Below are 17,164 nucleotides of genomic sequence, written 5' to 3' on the forward strand. Positions count from 1 at the left end.
ACACCTGTCATGGGGAATGTCTGCAAATGGGGATTTGCTAGGAAAAACCCCAGGTTGTGTGTGTGCTTGCATCCAACCCTCTCCCCATGATTATGGGAATCTGGAACAGCTGGGCTCCTCCACACAGGTTTCAATTGTCTGCTCCAGCACTTCTGCCCCCTTGGTTTGTTGGCATTCCCCAAACAGAGGAAGGGGAACAGGGTTCCCCAAAGCTTTGCAATTATCATTCGTGATGTCTCTTCTCTGGAACTCTAAGCCCCTCTCTATAGGGGTGTAGGAGCCTGCCATTCTGAGTATCCCTAAATCCTCTTTGCATATATTTTTCAAGGAATCTCTGCTCCAGATCTCTCAGCCCTTCTCTATCGGATTGCCAGTTCTCCTGTAGGTATGCCCTAGAGAGGCCTCTCTCTAGGGCTCTCCGCTCACTCTTTTCTTGCTGTTCCTCTTGTTCACCATGAGGAGGTGCTCTGCTTTAAATCCCAGGGCAAGGGCTGGGCCTTGGATTGGAACAAATTTCTCAGTCATGGCTGTTAACTTTGTACCAGTTTAGCTGAGCCTACAGGCGCTGAGTTCCAGAGGTCCTCAGGATACAGAGGACAAGAGAACTGTGAGGGCAAGGTCTGGTGGCAGAGGTAGAGCTTGCCTCAGCAGTAAATCAAGAGGGGAAAGAGGAGGAATATCAGCTCCCTTATTCATCACCCATTGACCAACTGGTTTCCAATTTTCTTTGCGCTGGACTTATGAGGTCCCTCCTCTGACCCCCACTTGCCAGAGGCCTTTTTCAGATTTGGAGGATCCATTTTGTTCCTGTGCCCTAGTTACACAGTCCACAGTGACCCTTGAAAGGCTGGCAAGGAACTGAACCATTCTCTGGCCAAGCCTGGGATTCCATCCAACAAAGCAACTCAGGGTGGGAACTCTTTGCGGCCTCAGAAGTGAATAAGAGTGGTGCTTGCATGGTGAGGCTACACCACTGAGGGGGTCTCTGCACTAAGTAGAATTGTGATGGGGGAAGGCCAGGGCCAGAGTCCTGCCCTGGTTGGGATGGGCTTAGAGAACAGAGAGGAGTTGAGGGACCTTCCACCCCTCCGGCAAGGTACTCTAGTGGGACAAGGGGCACAGCTGTTGTCCTGGCAAAGGAGAGGGAAGGAGAATGGAGAGAGGAGGTTGTTCCCTGACATCTGCAGCTCCTGCTCCACAAGGAAAACACAAAAGAGCTTCATGAATTACTGAGCAACCTCACCCTTGGGCCTTGCCTGGTCGTTTACACCTGTGCAAAGTGGAGATAAAACACTACCCCATCAGAACACTCCACATGCTCACACCACCAACTTTGCATGTGCTAGAATGTCACAAGCAGTGTTCCCAAAAGCTGAGTCACCGCAAACCTCCATCTCCCCCTCCTCCCCTTGCCCCCACACCTCCCCCGCCCCACACCGCATGTCGCTTCTAGGACAACATAATGGCAGGTAGACTTCTGGACTGACAAATACAAAGTGATGCATATTGCAAGGAATAATCTGAACTCCCCCTACACCTTACTGGGTGCTACATTAACTGTAACCAATCAGGGAAAAGACTCATTCAGTATAGAGAGGAGAGGAATGCTAAATAATGGGTAGCAAGAGAAGGTAAATCAAGGGCTCCTATTTACTTTTTCCTAATACAAGAACAAGAGGCTGTTCAATGAAACTGAAAGGCAGAACACATTGAAAATTGCTAAAAGGAAATATTCTTTAACCAATACACGACTTGTGGAACTCACTGCTCCAGGATATCATTGGGCCAAGAGCTACTAGGATTCAGAAAAGTATGAGAACATCCCCATCATTACATTAGGCCAGGAGAAAAGCAGGAGGGAAGTACAGATCTGCCACATGTCATGTACACTCACGCATTTGGCAGGACTGTCGTACATTCCCCTATCTCAAAGAAAATGTCACACACATAATATGAGAAAGAGAGAGAGAGAGAGAAAATCTTTCTTTCATAAGGTACCCAGTTGCCTAAGAAAATGTGTGTTAGGCTGTAACCAAGCATATGCAAGTTTTAATCCTAACTCTTCCACTACCTGCTGTTAGTATTTCTGTGCGGGTCATAATAACCCATATTAATCAAGGCCTTGTGTCCTCTTACTTTATGCAACTATCATTCATCCATTTTTTCAGATAAGAGAAATGAGTGGTTTCACTCAATTACTTCAGACAAAGCTGAAATAGACTCTCAATCTTTAATATGAAAGGCCCACATTACAGCTATACAGCCTTTTAGAAGTAACATGCCAAATTGCGTGTTTCTCTGTGTTGTCTCTAACCATTACACCACACTCTGCTCACAGAGGCAGAAAGAGAACCCAGGAATCCTGATATTCAGCATTCCAGTGCTGACTCACAATAGTTGTGTAATCCATTGGCAGAGTGTGTGTTGTAAGGAACCTCTGTGACCTGCTCCACAAAGAAGTTAATAGGCTGCTTCCATTAGCAGTTGTTCAAGTAGCTGATAGCTGTGCTGTGGAGTGAAGGGTCATGGCTTCAAGGCCTATTGATGACTTGTGGTGTCCTGAAAAATAGCTATACCTATGACCCTCTTTCAGCTAGTGTGGGAGCCCTGGATAATTATTAAAATTATTTTATTTAGCAAAAGATTATATTTAGAGGTGAATTTGGACGTTGCATCAATATTTGTTGTACTTTTAATGTTTGTATAATTGTTAATAGGAGTTGTCCCTTTAAGAACAAGGCGGGACATTTCACAGTAGCATGTGTTTGAAGGAGAGTGAGAGCAGTGTGTGGAAGATTTTGCCTCTGGGTACATCTACACTGCAATACAAGACCTGTGGCACAGCCACGACTAGCCAAGCCAGCTGACTCAGGCGCTCATGGCTTAAGGGGCTATAAAACTGCAGTGTAGATGTTCAGGCTCTGTCTGCAGCCCAGGGTCTGAGATCCCGCAAGGGGGAAAGGTTTCAGACCTTGGGCTCCAGCCTGCAATCAACATTGCAAATTTTAGCCCCGAGCACCAGCCCTGTAAGCCTGAATCAGCTGACCTGGGCCCTGAGACCCTCAAAGTGCACACATGCTCTGCGTGTCCAGAGAATGGAAGAACCTGGGTGTGTCAGTTCCTGAAAAGTCAGACGCTTATTTTTCCAGAAAGCAAGCTTTATCCCTGAAAGTGTAACATGAACACTTACTGGGGACTGGATGTCTCCAGGCATTGCTAATGAGCTACAGAGCCTTTTGCATCTAAATCATCAACTTGAACCCAGCCCAGCCCAGTTGTTCCTAACTAACAGATGTTTGGTGGCCCCTCTAGAAGATGAGTTTGTGGGAGCTGACTTCCAGCTCTCCCGTTACAAACTCAGCTGGAGCTGGTCAGAAAAAAGCTGATGCAATATTTTTTGTCAGAATTTGCCAATTCATTGAAATCAAAACATTTTGTGGAGATGATTCAATTTCGGCCATGTTCCTCTGGAATCCAGGCAGTGTTCCAGCCTGCCAGCCAGGTCCCATTAGAAACCTGCCTATTTCCTGCCAGCTCACCTGCCCAGCTCCTTGCAAGCTCAGCCAGCAGGCTGCTACAGAGCTCAGGGTTCCAGGGCAATCTGCCAGGCACATTGCCTTGAAGTTGGAACTCCCTTCCCTTTCACAGAGAATTTTGAAATTGTGCGGTTCCATTCCAAATGGGAGCAAAATCATACCTGGAAATATCAGAATGCTCCGTGAAACAGCATGACCTTTTCCTGCCCAGCTCTCTTCACCACTACACTTTCATTGATTAGCAGGCACAGCAGCAAGGCCAAAAGCTGCCAAAAGCTGGACCATGAAATACTCGTTACCCCTAGAGGAAGTTACCCCAGATGAGAGTTGAGGTAGGCTGGCAAGGCAGTATGGGTGGGAAGCTTCCCCTGCTGATATCCTGTAGATAAACAGGCTTTCGTTCCGCAGAACAGACAAGCCAACACCTTTCACCAGCACTAAGCACACACATATTTTTAAGATGAAGTATATGGGTTTATGCAAATTATTTGAAATTATGCAAATTGTCTCATTAAAGAATTTTAATAAAATGTCACAAACAGATCTGCACACCAGTTGGAAGCTATGGATACAAATCCTCCTAATTCAAGGCATAAACCAACCACTAAGTGACAGCAACTGGGAAAAAATTACTCCCAGGGGCAGGTTATTCCATAAATTGTCCCCAGGGAGTTTCTTGACCCTTCCTCTGAAGCATCTGCTACAGAACATTGTCAGAGACAGGAGACTGGACTAAATGGACCACTCTGGGCTAATCTGGTCTGGCAATTCCTATGTTCCTAGAAATGACCTGAACACAGTGGCTTTGTGGCCACTCTCACATTTTGGGAATGCCCCTAGCACATCCCTTTTGCCAGTGCCAACTGAGAAAACCTGGTATCAAGCCAGGAGCCAGGACAGACTCTTTGGAGTAAAGGATAAGGATGAAGTGGGCCCTCTATCCCTGCTCATCTCATTCTGTCTATGTCTCTCTGCCTGACATGAAGCCATTTTTACCCTGATATTGTCCTATTTCTGCTCATGTCCTCTGAAATGGGCCACATGCCCAGGTGCTAATAAGATGCAAAAATGCCTTGATTGAGAGCAGATCTCTTTGGTTCTTATGAAATTACCACCCCCGCCACCCTTAACTTGCTGTTTCATCACTCTACACCACCAAGAGCCACAAGGTTCCACAGCACAACAGATGGCTATATCTGGGACCCAACCCCTCCCCAGCCAGTTGAGCTCAGATGAAATCACTTGGTGCCCTGGTCTCATGTCAGGCATGAGCACTGCATTTTGAGTGAGCACAGCAAAGCTGGGAGGACCACAGGATCTCTATGTATCTTGAACCCTTGACTCCCATCCCATCCTTAGCCCAGATGGAGGAAAGATGTAGGAATCTAGGCCCTCATTAGATATGGGAGAATTATGGTTTTAAATTTAGTTGCAATATTAGCATGAGCACATAGACTCAAAGCGTGGAACCAAAAAGAATGAGAACACAAGAAAGAAGAGTTGTGTTAAACTTGTAGGGACCCTTCAAAATACCAGTGTTATCTTTTTACGGTCTGGTCTAAAGTAATAGAAATAAAACATGGTTAACTGGGTACAAGATGCAGTAAATAACTGGCTACATAAGAAACGTCTTCATCTGGTCTTAGTTAAGGTCTGATAATTGGCAATGATGTTACTTGTTTGCTAAAGAGTATAAAAAAGTAAACTCTTAAAAGGTTCATTGCTAAGAGCTGCTTGGCCAAGTTGGAGCCGACCAATATGGGTCTAAGCACCACTTGCTTTAGCCCATGTTTAAGTATCTTGATCAAATGCTTATCAATGTGTTGTTGCTGTTTGGATGTAATAAATTGCTTATTATTTAGGCTTTTGAGGCATATTAAAGCAAATGTATAAATACAGTTCAGCCATTGGATTTAATAAAGGAATTTATGGTTAAATTGGTGTCTTGGAAATACCCTGCATAAATAGTAATAATTCTAATAGAGGGAGATGCCAGCTTCTAGAAATAACATACATGAGGACTCTGGCTGGTGCAGTCACCTCACTAAGGGGTCCTCACACTGAGGAGGGAGGGATTTGTGGGTGTCCATTGTCCTGGGAAAACCTTCTAGTCCCACTGGATTCAATGGGTCCTGGAGCTTCACACTTCTGGTCTGAGAGGTGATATTGACTGGGCATTGCCCCCAGCCCCCTTTATCCCAGCCTTCCCCATACCCCTGACCTGGGATCAGGCTGTTGAATGATGGTGGGGGAAGGCCCCAGACCAGCTGACTGACCCCACCATCCAGCTGAGTCAGATCTCCATACCCTGACCCATCCCAGGCAGCTCTTGGGGTCTCATCTCATGCAGAGACCTCTCTGAAGCCACCAGCCCCTCCATGGCCTCTTGTAACTTAAGCCCCTGAGTCTCTCTCTCTGACTCCATCTCATACCCTGGCTCCCTCCCCACAATTCCTTCTCTTGGGGGCAGGGACTCCTCAACTTCTGCCCAGGAGGGATCTCAGTCCCAGTCCATCTGGGTCTCCAAATTTGTCCAAGGTGGGGGAGCAAGGGGAGGATGGGACAGAGCCAGACAGATTGGAATGCTTTGGCTGCACCTGGGAAATTACCTGCTGCTGACAGTGGGTGCCTTGCATCTGAATGAGTGCTGAACCCAGCCTGTCCTTAGCTACCCTTACAGCTGAATCATGCCAAGAACCAGCTCAGAAACCAGGGCTGGGCCCTGCTCTGTAGCTGTAACACGCACACCCCAGCCTATACACACATACACACCCCAGCCTGCCCTCTCCTGCCCACATACCCCACTCACACCCAGTATACCCTCTGCCTCACACACATACCTGTCACCCACACAGGCCAGTCTTCCCTCTCCCTTACACACTTGCACAGATCTCACACCTGTAATACACACCAGCCTACTCTCTCCGAGTACACACACAACTCACACTTGTAACACACCAGCCTGTCTGCTCCGTAACCTAGGCACGCCCTCATACCTGCAGGGCACGCAGACACCAGCCTGGCCTCTCCCAGGCTAACACACAACAGAGCACCCTACACACACACTCCTCCTACTCCCAACAGGAAACAAACCGCTCGGAAGCCCAGCAGAACAACACCCGCCTCGGGGAGTGCGGAGGGGAGGGACTCACACTCACTCTCTCTCTCTCTCACACACACACACACACACACACACACACTAATAGACGATCGATTCAGCCATTAAGCCTGAGCCCTGTATCTCCTCGCCCCGCCACCCGCCCCCCTCCCTGCTGAGCACAGGCGATCCCCGCGCCACTGATCCGGAGCCAGCGCTGCTCCCTCCATCTCGCGCTCGCTTGCTGTCACTCCGGCGGGCGGGCGGGCGGCTGGCGGGGACGAGCCCCGCTGCCTGCGGCGCCCTGTGGCTGGGGCATGTGGGCCGAGGGAGCGAGCGGGGGACGGCAGAGCCGCCCGCACACACAAGGAGAGATGCTCCGGTCGCCATGGCAGCGCCAGCACCAGCGAGAGGTAAGATGGGTCCCTTCAGCTCCAGACGCCAGTGTGTGGCCAGGGGGAGGGGGCTGGCCCTTCGCTGCATTTCGCCTTTTCCTCCTTTCCCCCTGCCTCGACCTTCCCTCTTCTCTAGCGATCTCCAAGTGTGCCCCCCTTGGCACTCCCCCTCCCACTCCCCCCCCACTCCCCCTCCCCTCTCACTCTCAGCCCATCGGGATGCATCTCCTGCCCTGGAGGTGACTGTCACCTCCACACACAGAGGCTTGTGCTCTAAGGCCTTATCACTCTTTTGGTCAGTATTCTGCTGGCCATGGGGCCCTCTGCACCTTGTCCCTGTCCCTCTCTGTCCTTCTTTCCCTGGCTCTTATTCTATCCAGCCAACACTTTTTCCTTCTTTTCCTTTGTGCTCCCCCCTGCATCCCTCTCGAGGGGAAAAGGAAACCAGCTTGCCCTGTCCCTGCACTGCTCCCTTCATCCTTTGCCCCCAGTGCCCCTCCACCACTTAGCAATAACCATGGCAACTTCTTTGTAACCCTTTCCAGTTTCTGTGCCTCGGGCAGGAGACAAAAGGACAAGGTGGGTGGAAGAGGCCCTGCAGCTCCGGCCTGGCCCTCGCACCTTTCCTCCCCCCCGCCCCAGGCAGCACAGCCAGACAGATACTCCCGCCTTGCTCCATCTCTGTTAGGCTTTAGGGCTCTCTCACCCACTCACTCTCCTTTTGGGTCATCTTCATCTCAGACCTTTCCTCTTCTGCCTTTCCCTGAGTCACGAGTCCATGAGCTGCACTTCCCAGCTGGCAGGGTGGATGGTGGGAGGGTGGCCTTTTGACAGGAAGCCCAGGCAAGCAAGGGGACAGGGACAGGGATCTGCCAGCAGAAAGCTTCTGAGACCCAGACACCATGAGCCACCCACCCAGTGCCTGGGAGCAGATTTGGACCCCATGGAAAACAGGAGGGGTCCTGGCTGGTGTAGTGACAGGTGTGGGTGGGCACATGAGACAGTGGGGCCTGGAAATTTCCCCTCCAATAAAATACCGTCTCCTTGGATTATTAGGGGGTCTTTAGCTTCATAACTGTCTCCAAAGGCCACAGGCCTAACTGCAAGGGTGATGGTATGTTAAAAAAGCCCACAAAGTGGGGAGACTTGGGGTCTTTAAATCCAGTCATGGAGGACAGGCTGGTCCAGTCACATGCCTCAGCACCTTCGCAGAGTGAAAGGAGCTACAGGGGCTCAGATTGCAAGAGTGGAGGGTGAAAGATGAGGCTGAGGATAAAAAGAGAGGCTGCAGGTCAGGAATTGAGGTGCATCAGAACGAAGAACTGGAATAGGAGATCTGAATAGGTCAGGATTGAGAGGCATTGGCAGAGCTGCGTGGGGAGCCCAGCATTGCAATACCAGGGGAGGTTGCATTGCAGTACTGAGTAGCATTGGCAGGGCAATGTGGGAGGCCAGGCCTGGAATGGCAGGGGTTTGTGTGGGTCAGAACTGAGGGGCAGCAGCAGAGATGTGCAGATAATCCAGGACTGATATAGCTGTGGGTGCTGCAGGTCAGGATTGTGGTGCATCAGTAGAGCTGTGTATCAGGAGTCTAGAACTCACATAGCAAGTGGATGCAGGTCAGGATTGAGGTGCACTAGCTGAGCTGTGTATATTGTCCCAGGACTTGAATTTAAGGTGTGTGGGTCAAGATTTAAATGCATCATCAGAACTCTGTGGGGTGACCAGAGATGGTACAGTGGACTGTGGATTAAGATTTGAGGATATTGGCAGAGAAATAATGTGACCTAAGGACTGGAATAGCAGGGGGGTTGCAGGGCAGGACTGAGGGGCATTGGCAGGTCTGTGTGGGGAGCCCAGCATTGGAATATCAGGAGAGCTTCAGGGCAGGACAGAGGGGCATTGGCAGGACTTTGTGGGGAGCCCAAGGCTGGAATAGTATGAGGCTAGTGCAGAGCAGGATTGGGGGCCACCATAAGAGATATGCAGGGAACTAAGGATAGGAATAGCTTGGGTCCTCCAGGTCAGGATTGAGGGGCATGCTTAGAGCTTTGTGTGAGGGTCCAGGCCTGGAATAGCTATTGATCAGAATTGAGGTGCCATGGCAGAAATGTGTTGGGCTAAGACTTGAACAGCAGGATGTCTGTGGGTCAGGAGGCCACTGGCATAGCTGGACCCAGAACTGGAATATTAGGGGGATGGGAGGATACATCTCAAATAAGGGGCATTAGCAAAGCTTTGGGTGGGGAACCCAAGTGTGAAATAGCATAGGTACTGTGGATCAAGACAGAAGTGTATCTGCAGAGATGTGAGGGTCTGAGGCCTGAAATCCAGGAGGGAGAGGGTTTGTAAGACAGGCTTGAGGTGCTTTACAGCTTTGTACTAAAGATTCACAACTGGAAGCACAGGGCAGCGGCTTGGGGATCAGGACTGAGGTGCATCAGCAGAAGTGTTGTGTGAGGGGATCCCAGGACCAGTATGGCAGGGGCTGAGGCAGGCAGCAGGTCAGGAGTCAGCAGAAATGAGAGTGGGTGCAGGGGAGCCAGACCTGGATCTGCGGGGGCTGCAGGTCAGGACAGGCATGCATCTGGATAGTCTATTATCTAAAGCCACTGGGGAGAACCCTGCACAGCCTAGATCAGAATGCTCTATTTGTGTGTGTGAATGTTGAGAGAGTTGGGGAGATGGAAATATCTTAAATTGCCTTTTCTCTTTTCTCCCCCTTCTGCAGTGAATCTTGAGCCCTGAATCTCCAAGGGAGCCTGGGAAAAGGATCTTCCCTTCTCACTGTCCCCCAGTTGTTCACTGGTTGAGCCCTGCACCTTGCCCAGAGGAGGGGGACTTGTAGGAACAGAACAAGCTCTGGGAGTGGCAGAAAGGACAGTGTGCAGGGCTGGTGGTTGGGGCACCCTGGACAGATTAGATCATTGCCTCTCCTTCCCTCCACCCTCCATTGCCCCTCCTTCCCCCCACCCTTTTACAGCTTCAGCAGGGCTGGGGGGCAGATATCATTAGCTCCCTGAGGCTGTGGTGTTTGGTGAGTGGGGGACTGTGCACTGTGCATTTGCCAACCCCACCATTATGCCCACAGCCTCTCTGAACCCCTCTGTTAGCCCTCCCCCCACCCTCCATCCCTTAAGACACCAGAACTGAGATGCCAAGATCTGGCACATAGTTGCATCCCACTGAAATATCTGGACAGGTCTGAGCCCCAGAGACACCTGTTTACTTGGGTGTAGTCCTCACAGGCCCCAGGAAAAGGTGGAACTGAGAGCAGGTCTCACTCAGACTGGGCGTATATGGATGGAGCATGAAGCAGGGGATCCATCTCGGAGGGAGTAAAGGGGGAGAGAGGATGAACAGAGGGAGAGGAAATAAAAGAAAGCATGTGTGGGAGAGAGAGGGGAAGCTCTAACAAGTGATAGTGAGAAAGACAGAGAAAAGGAGGGAGACAGAAAAGAAAGAGAAGGGAAAGAGAATAAGGGAGCGAATAAGTGGAAGTGATCAAAAGAGTGAAAGAAACATAACAAGAGAGCAAAAGAGGGAAGGAGCAACAGATTGAAAGGGTTGCACAAAGAAAGGGATAGAGAAAAAGAGAGAGCTCTTCCCATATGCCCTGTGGCAATGTTTCTTGGTGACCCCTCCTGTGCATGCCCCTTGCTTCCTATCCAGAGCAGATGAGGCGAGAGTTGTCTGCCCCTGTGCGGGGTCCCTGTGCTTGATCCTCCTACCCTGTCTCCAGCTCCTAAGGTGGGAAACATGATGCATCGTGGTGGAGGCAGTAGCGTGGGTGACCTGTCAGAGTCAACCCTGCACAACAATTCGTTGTGGTGGCTGGCATGCGGGCTGCTAGCCCTGCTGGCCAATTCCTGGATTATCCTGAGCATCACAGCCAAGCAGCAGAAGCACAAACCCCTGGAGCTGCTGCTGTGCTTCCTAGCTGGGACCCACATCCTCATGGCGGCTGTTCCCCTCACCACTTATGCCGTGGTGCAGCTGCGGCGCGAGTCCTCCGATTATGACTGGAACGAGAGCATCTGCAAGGTCTTTGTCTCCACATACTATACCCTCGCCCTGGCCACCTGCTTCACAGTGGCTTCCTTGTCCTATCACCGTATGTGGATGGTGAGGTGGCCAGTAAACTACCGGCTGAGTAATGCCAAGAAGCAGGCTCTGCACGCAGTGATGGGCATCTGGATGGTGTCATTCATCCTCTCCACTCTGCCCTCCATTGGCTGGCACAACAATGGTGAGCGCTATTATGCCCGTGGCTGCCAGTTCATCGTCAGCAAGATTGGGCTGGGATTTGGTGTCTGCTTCAGCCTCCTGCTTCTGGGAGGGATCATTATGGGCTTGGTGTGTGTGGCCATCACCTTCTACCAGACCCTGTGGGCGCACCAAAGGCACCAAAGATGTCGTCACCGGCAGACAGAGGAAGCTTCCTCCTCCTTCCCCGCCTCAGCACACAACACCTTCAATGTGCCAGCCATCGTTGTAGAGGATGTCAGGGGCAAGAGGAGGTCATCGCTGGATGGCTCAGAGTCAGCCAAGACCTCCATGCAGATGACCAACCTCATCAGCGCCATTGTCTTCCTGTATGACACACTCACCGGGGTGCCCATCTTGGTAAGGAGTAGGCTGCCCCTTCTTCACCTCAATAGGACACCAACTCACTCCCCAATTCCCTTCTCAAGGGATTGGCAGGTGTGGCCAAGAGAGGGTGGAGAATGTAGTAAAGTGGTCTCCAGCTCAGTGCAGTGCTCAGCTAGCCCCCTCAGTCTGCCCCACTGTGGGCTGCATTCCTTGGAGTGATTTAGCCCTCGCCTGAGTTCCACTGGAGAAGGGATGTGGAAGCCCCCTTTCTGTGTCCCTTTAGCTCCACGCTGAGATCAGTGTACAATTAACCCAGCCTCCTTATTGCTTGAGACTTTAGATAAGAGGCTGTCACCTGCCTCCTCTCCCCAAACAAGAGGTCTCTATATTTGGCCCTGTGTATTTTCTAAAGGCATTCAGGGTGCAGGAATTTGCTTCTCCTGCAGCAGGAATATGTTTGCCTTATTCTCAAAATGGACAAACTATTTTTGCTCAATTTTTTTTTTAAAGTGCTAACCCCACAGCTGAAAGGAGTGCAAAGCTCTGAATTACCAAGACCAGGGGTCTGGAATAGAAACTGTGCTTTGTAGACACCTATTTTAACTCCTGTGCATAATGAACACTGTTGAGAAAGGATGGCTGCTATAGGTCTCACACCTTCAGTTAACGTGTGAGAGTGCAGAATACGTGCTCTCAAAGCCCCCATGTCCTCCAGCAAACCCAGGGCAGCCCAGCCTTCACATTCATGACATCTGTAAGGGACAAAACAAGGAGACTTTGAAAAAACAAAAACCCAAGACCAATTATTTTAAGAACCCTTTGCCAATCAGTCATTTGACTGTACAGTTCACTCTCATGCCGTCTGTCTCTTCCCCCTCTCTCTTTCTGTGACCATGTATGTTTCTCTCCCCCTCACTGTCTGTTTCCTTCCCACCCCCAAGGTGGTGAGTTTCTTCAGCCTGCGCTATGATACCGCCCCCACCTGGATGGTGCTGGCAGTGCTCTGGTGCTCCATGGTTCAGACCTTGCTGCTTCCCTCCTTCATCTGGTCCTGCGAGCGCTACCGAGCTGATGTCCGCACTGTGTGGGAGCAGTGCGTGGCCATCATGACAGAGGAAGAGGGGGATGATGGTAAGCCCCCCCTCATATTCCCTCCATCTCCCTCATCACAAACCCTGCCCCTGGGACAGACAGCAAAGGGGGGAGCCTGGCAGCACTGGGTGTTGGGCCAGAGTACTACTGGCGGGGCTAGGAAGGATTCAGGGTTGTAGCTGGGGTTGTGATGGTGGGGCAAGACACAGGATGTAAACCTCCAAACCACAGTGGGACCCCCCTCCCCAACATTGTGATCCGAGCTTCCATCTTTCTCTTCATTCTGGTGGCAAGACATTTGAGGATGTGAGCTGGGACAGGGTAGATCCAATACTCCCTAGACCAACAAGGACGGGGATAACTGTAAAGAGGGGTTCGCCATGCGGGAAGAGGGTAGGGGAGAGCTCAGAGGGCAGACAGCAGGAGCTATGGGACACATTGAAAACAAAGGAATGTGAAAGGAGGGTATGCAGGCTCCCTGAACATGTGGTGACAGGAGATTCCCAGCTGGCAGTGTTGTGCACCATTTCTCCCCATCGCCACCAGATGGGGCCTGTGAGGATTACGGCGATGGGCGGATCTGCAAGGTGCGATTTGATGCCAATGGCGCTGCGGCTGTGAAACGGGATCCCAGGGACGTCAAGCTGCTGCCAATGAGTCACATGCTGCTGCCCCACGACAGGGTGCACTATCTGCAGGTGAGTTGTAGGGACTGCAAGGGGCACCCTACCCTCCAGTCCCTTCTCTCTTGTGTGTCGCACCCAGATATTCCCCTCCTTGGAACTCTGTTGGGGTCTTAAGGGGTCACTAGCCTCCCATATGTGTATAACCCATGGATTCCCATCTCTGAAACTCTTTCCTTCTTTCACTCTATCTCTGAGGCTTTCCCCAAGCCTCACAGTATCTCCCTTCCCCTCACCTTCATCTCCCCTTACCTTCTTTCAGGTCCCCATCTCCCGGAGAATGTCCCACGATGAGACTAACATCTTCTCCTCCCACCGCTCCACTCCATCCTTTCTCCACAAGTGGTCATCATCTGATGACATCCGAGTCGCCACTCCCCGCAAGCCTGGTGGCCCTGGCTTCCTTCCTCCTGAACTGCATGACTACCACCACCGCCGGCGGCCCCCTGAAAATGAGCTGACTACTCTCCGACAGTTTCTTGAGGGGGGGCTGGTCCCCAGAGGATCCAGCTCCAGCGCCTGCTTCTTCAGGGATGAGATCACCACATTCATCGACGAGACACCTCTGCCCTCCCCAGCCTGCAGTCCACGCCACTCCCGCCTCCCACTCACATTGCGCTGGGACCGCCGCCTCTCCCTGGGGGGTGCTGAGGAGGAGGAAGAGGGCCCTGATCGGGCGCGACGCTGCTCACTGTCTGGCAGTGAAGACTGGCATCTGCAGGACAGACAGCAGGCTAATGAAAGGACCCTTGAAGCCTGTGAGGCACATACCTTCAGGGAGCTCAACCTATGAGACTGCATCAAAGACATACACTGCCATTGGGATTCTTAAATAAAACTGTCAATGTCCCCCAGCTCCTGGGACCCAATGGATAATTTATGTTCTCATATTTCTCAACAGCTGGCAGAAACAAGGCAACCTCCATGTATGCTGAGGTGGTTGGGGGATGAGTGCAACAGGTCTACACGAAGGAGCCAGGGACATGAGCAGCCTGTGCCTGCTCACAGGTTATAAATATGACTTGGGGGTTGCCCTCTGTTAGCTCCACCCCTTATTAGGTCCACGCTCTTATTAGCTCCACCCATCACTGAAAATGCCCCTGAGAGCAGAAGTGGGGACAGAATAGTATTAAAATTCTATATTTGGAGTGTCAATGTGTGTCTGTTTTTAAAATGCTGTATTAATAATAACCTCATTTCCGTGGCAACAAAGTGATTGACAAAATGTTTAATGAAGTTTCCCAGGCGTCTGGGGAGGGACATAAGGAACAGGCAAAGCTCCCACTGCCACCCATCTTAACAGTGCAGCAGATTAGAGTGGGAGGCCGCAGATATTTAACAGCAACAGTGCAGGGCAGGAAGTGAAGGGGAGTACTGTACCAGGGAGGATTTTCAGGACACAGGAGGGATAGTTCTGTTGTCAGTCTCAAGGGTGACTTAGGCTGTATCCACACTAGACTTTGTTCCTAAAATTTCCACCATTTCTACCACTGGTTCAGTTTCACCAAGGCACCAAGAATGCGTGTGCTAGTGTAAAAAGGCACTGGTGGCTGCTTGTGTTTTTACATGTCAACTAATGCCACTTAGAATAAAAACCACCACTTTGTACCAGCCCTGTTCCAGAGAGTGGTTAAATCCACTGGAGATGATGAGAGTGAAGACAAGAAAAAAACATTTTGTTTATGGAGCAGTGTTTCCCTGTTTACAGGCATTAGGATTAATCTTGGCTGCCTGGACTCACAGCCCCCAGGAATGGGTAAAGATACTGTCATGGCAGCATTAGATAGAGGTGTTCAGGGGACATTAGGAAAGAAGGCCAGACAGGTAAGGAGGGTCAAAGATGAGGGTTAACAGCAGGAGCTGTCCTAGGTGTATAATGCAACCTGGCTTTATAATTGAACCCTGACACCAAAAGCCCATCCATCCAGCTGACCCTCACCCACAACCTGTAGAGCACCTGCTGCAGACCTTCCCACTTCACAGATTTGCCAACACAGATTCAGAAACAGAACCAGGGTATCCTGGAGAGGAGCACAAAAAAGACTCTACTGTATGCAGACCCCAGGGACAGCACTACTGAACTTCATTCATGCTGGAAACCATAACACACCATGGCTAGTTTCCCCTTCATACCAAACTCTGAGAGGCAGAGGTGAAAGTAAGCCGGTACGCCCCGGTATGGCGTTCAGGCAAGAGCCAGTGCACTGTACTGCAGTGGCTGGAGCCCCAGGTAGCGGTTGCCTCCAGAGCCCCGCTGCTGGAGCCCTGGGGTAGCGGTGGGGAGGGGGGGTCCGGCAGCTATTTAAAGGGCCCAGGGCTCCCCTGCTTCTACCGCCCCGGCCCTTTAAATAGCCCCCGGAGCCTTGGAGTAGCTGCAGCGGGGCTCCGGCGGCTATTTAAAGGACCAGGGCAGTAGAAGCAGGGGAGCCACGGGCCCTTTACATAGCCCCCAGAGCCCTGGGGTAGCTATTTAAAGGGCCGGGGCTCCAACTGCCTCTGCTGCCCCTGTCCTTTAAATAGCTGCTGGAGCCCCGCCACTTCCCCAGGCTGCTGCTGCTGCTACCCCAGTGGGGGAGGGGGGGACTTATCCTACAGGGTGGGCTGGAGCTGGCTCTGACCCCCCTCAGCCCCGCCCCTTCTGGGGGCCAGAGCTGGCCCCAGCATACCGGTAAGTCACTCGACTTACTTTCATCCCTGCTGAAAGGTGGACTAGTGTATCAGTCACTGGATCAAAGGGAATGGGCGACAGGGGATGGATCACTTGATGATTACCTGCTCTGTTCATTCTCTCTGAAGCACCTGGCATTGGCCACTGTCAGAAGACAAAAGAAGAGGAGTACTTGTGGCACCTTAGAGACTAACAAATTTATTTGAGCATAAGCTTTCGTGAGTTACAGCTCACTTCATCGGATGTATGCAGTGGAAAATACAGTGGGGAGATTTATATACACAGAGAACATGAAACAATGGGTGTTACCATACGCACTGTAATAAGAGTGATCAGGTAAGGTGAGCTATTACCAGCAGGAGAGAAAAAAAACCTTTTGCATGCATCCGATGAGGTGAGCTGTAGCTCACGAAAGCTTATGCTCAAATAAATTTGTTAGTCTCTAAGGTGCCACAAGTACTCCTCTTCTTTTTGCGGATACAGACTAAGACGGCTGCTACTCTGAAACCTGTCAGAAGACAGGATACTGGGCTAGATGGACTGTTGGTCTGCCCCAGTATGGCCATTCTTACATTCTTATGTTCATGGAGCCTTTCACCTGTAGGACACCATTTCAATTCTGCCCCAGGTTGAAGGGACTGGCTGGCCCAGAGGGACTGGGGAATAGGATACATGGCCCTGTATCCCTGGGGCACTGTTTCCAGTGGTGGAATCCAAAGAGTACATTAACCAGTAACAGCTTAGACTGTCTCTCAGGTGTATTCTGAGAGAATGAACATGGGGCATCAGTTCAGACAAAAGGGGCATCAGCCTGAGAAGAGATTGTCTTACAGATCTGGTCTAGTTTATTCATGGGCAGGGGGTAGCATAGACAGGGGAAGGCTGTGCCTCCCCAAACAGCCTTTCATGGCCCAGCCCACACTCTGCCCCCAGGCCCCTTCCTGCCTGCTTCCAGTTCCCTTTCCGCTCTTCTGTGGCCGAGAGGCTGGGGCAGGTAGGCTGGGGCTGGTGCGCACAAGGGCTGGGGCCACACCGTGCTTCCCATCGGTCCATCTGCCTGGCATTGGGACCACGCTGCCCACCCAGAGCTCTGGAGCTGG

At 51.2% G+C, this 17,164-nt stretch overlaps 1 protein-coding gene and 1 long non-coding RNA gene across 2 annotated transcripts in view; one reads left to right on the plus strand and one right to left on the minus strand.

The window, feature by feature from the left end:
- LOC141974389 (uncharacterized) overlaps positions 1–7,855 on the minus strand; it is a 23,130-nt gene extending 15,275 nt beyond the window's left edge. Inside the window, exon 1 of the long non-coding RNA XR_012635737.1 lies at positions 7,735–7,855. This is a non-coding gene — a long non-coding RNA (uncharacterized LOC141974389). The remainder of the gene's footprint in view (positions 1–7,734) is intronic.
- Positions 6,807–14,849, plus strand: GPR162 (G protein-coupled receptor 162). The gene is made up of 5 exons (XM_074934052.1): positions 6,807–7,046; positions 9,760–11,654; positions 12,563–12,752; positions 13,260–13,411; positions 13,659–14,849. The coding sequence occupies exons 2-5, from the start codon at positions 10,788–10,790 to the stop codon at positions 14,187–14,189; spliced, it is 1,740 nt and encodes a 579-aa protein (XP_074790153.1). The 5' UTR covers positions 6,807–7,046; positions 9,760–10,787; the 3' UTR covers positions 14,190–14,849.
- The last annotated feature ends 2,315 nt before the right edge of the window (positions 14,850–17,164 follow it).

Source organism: Natator depressus, chromosome 1, assembly GCF_965152275.1.
Source record: "Natator depressus isolate rNatDep1 chromosome 1, rNatDep2.hap1, whole genome shotgun sequence".
NCBI classification, from domain to species: Eukaryota; Metazoa; Chordata; order Testudines; family Cheloniidae; genus Natator; species Natator depressus.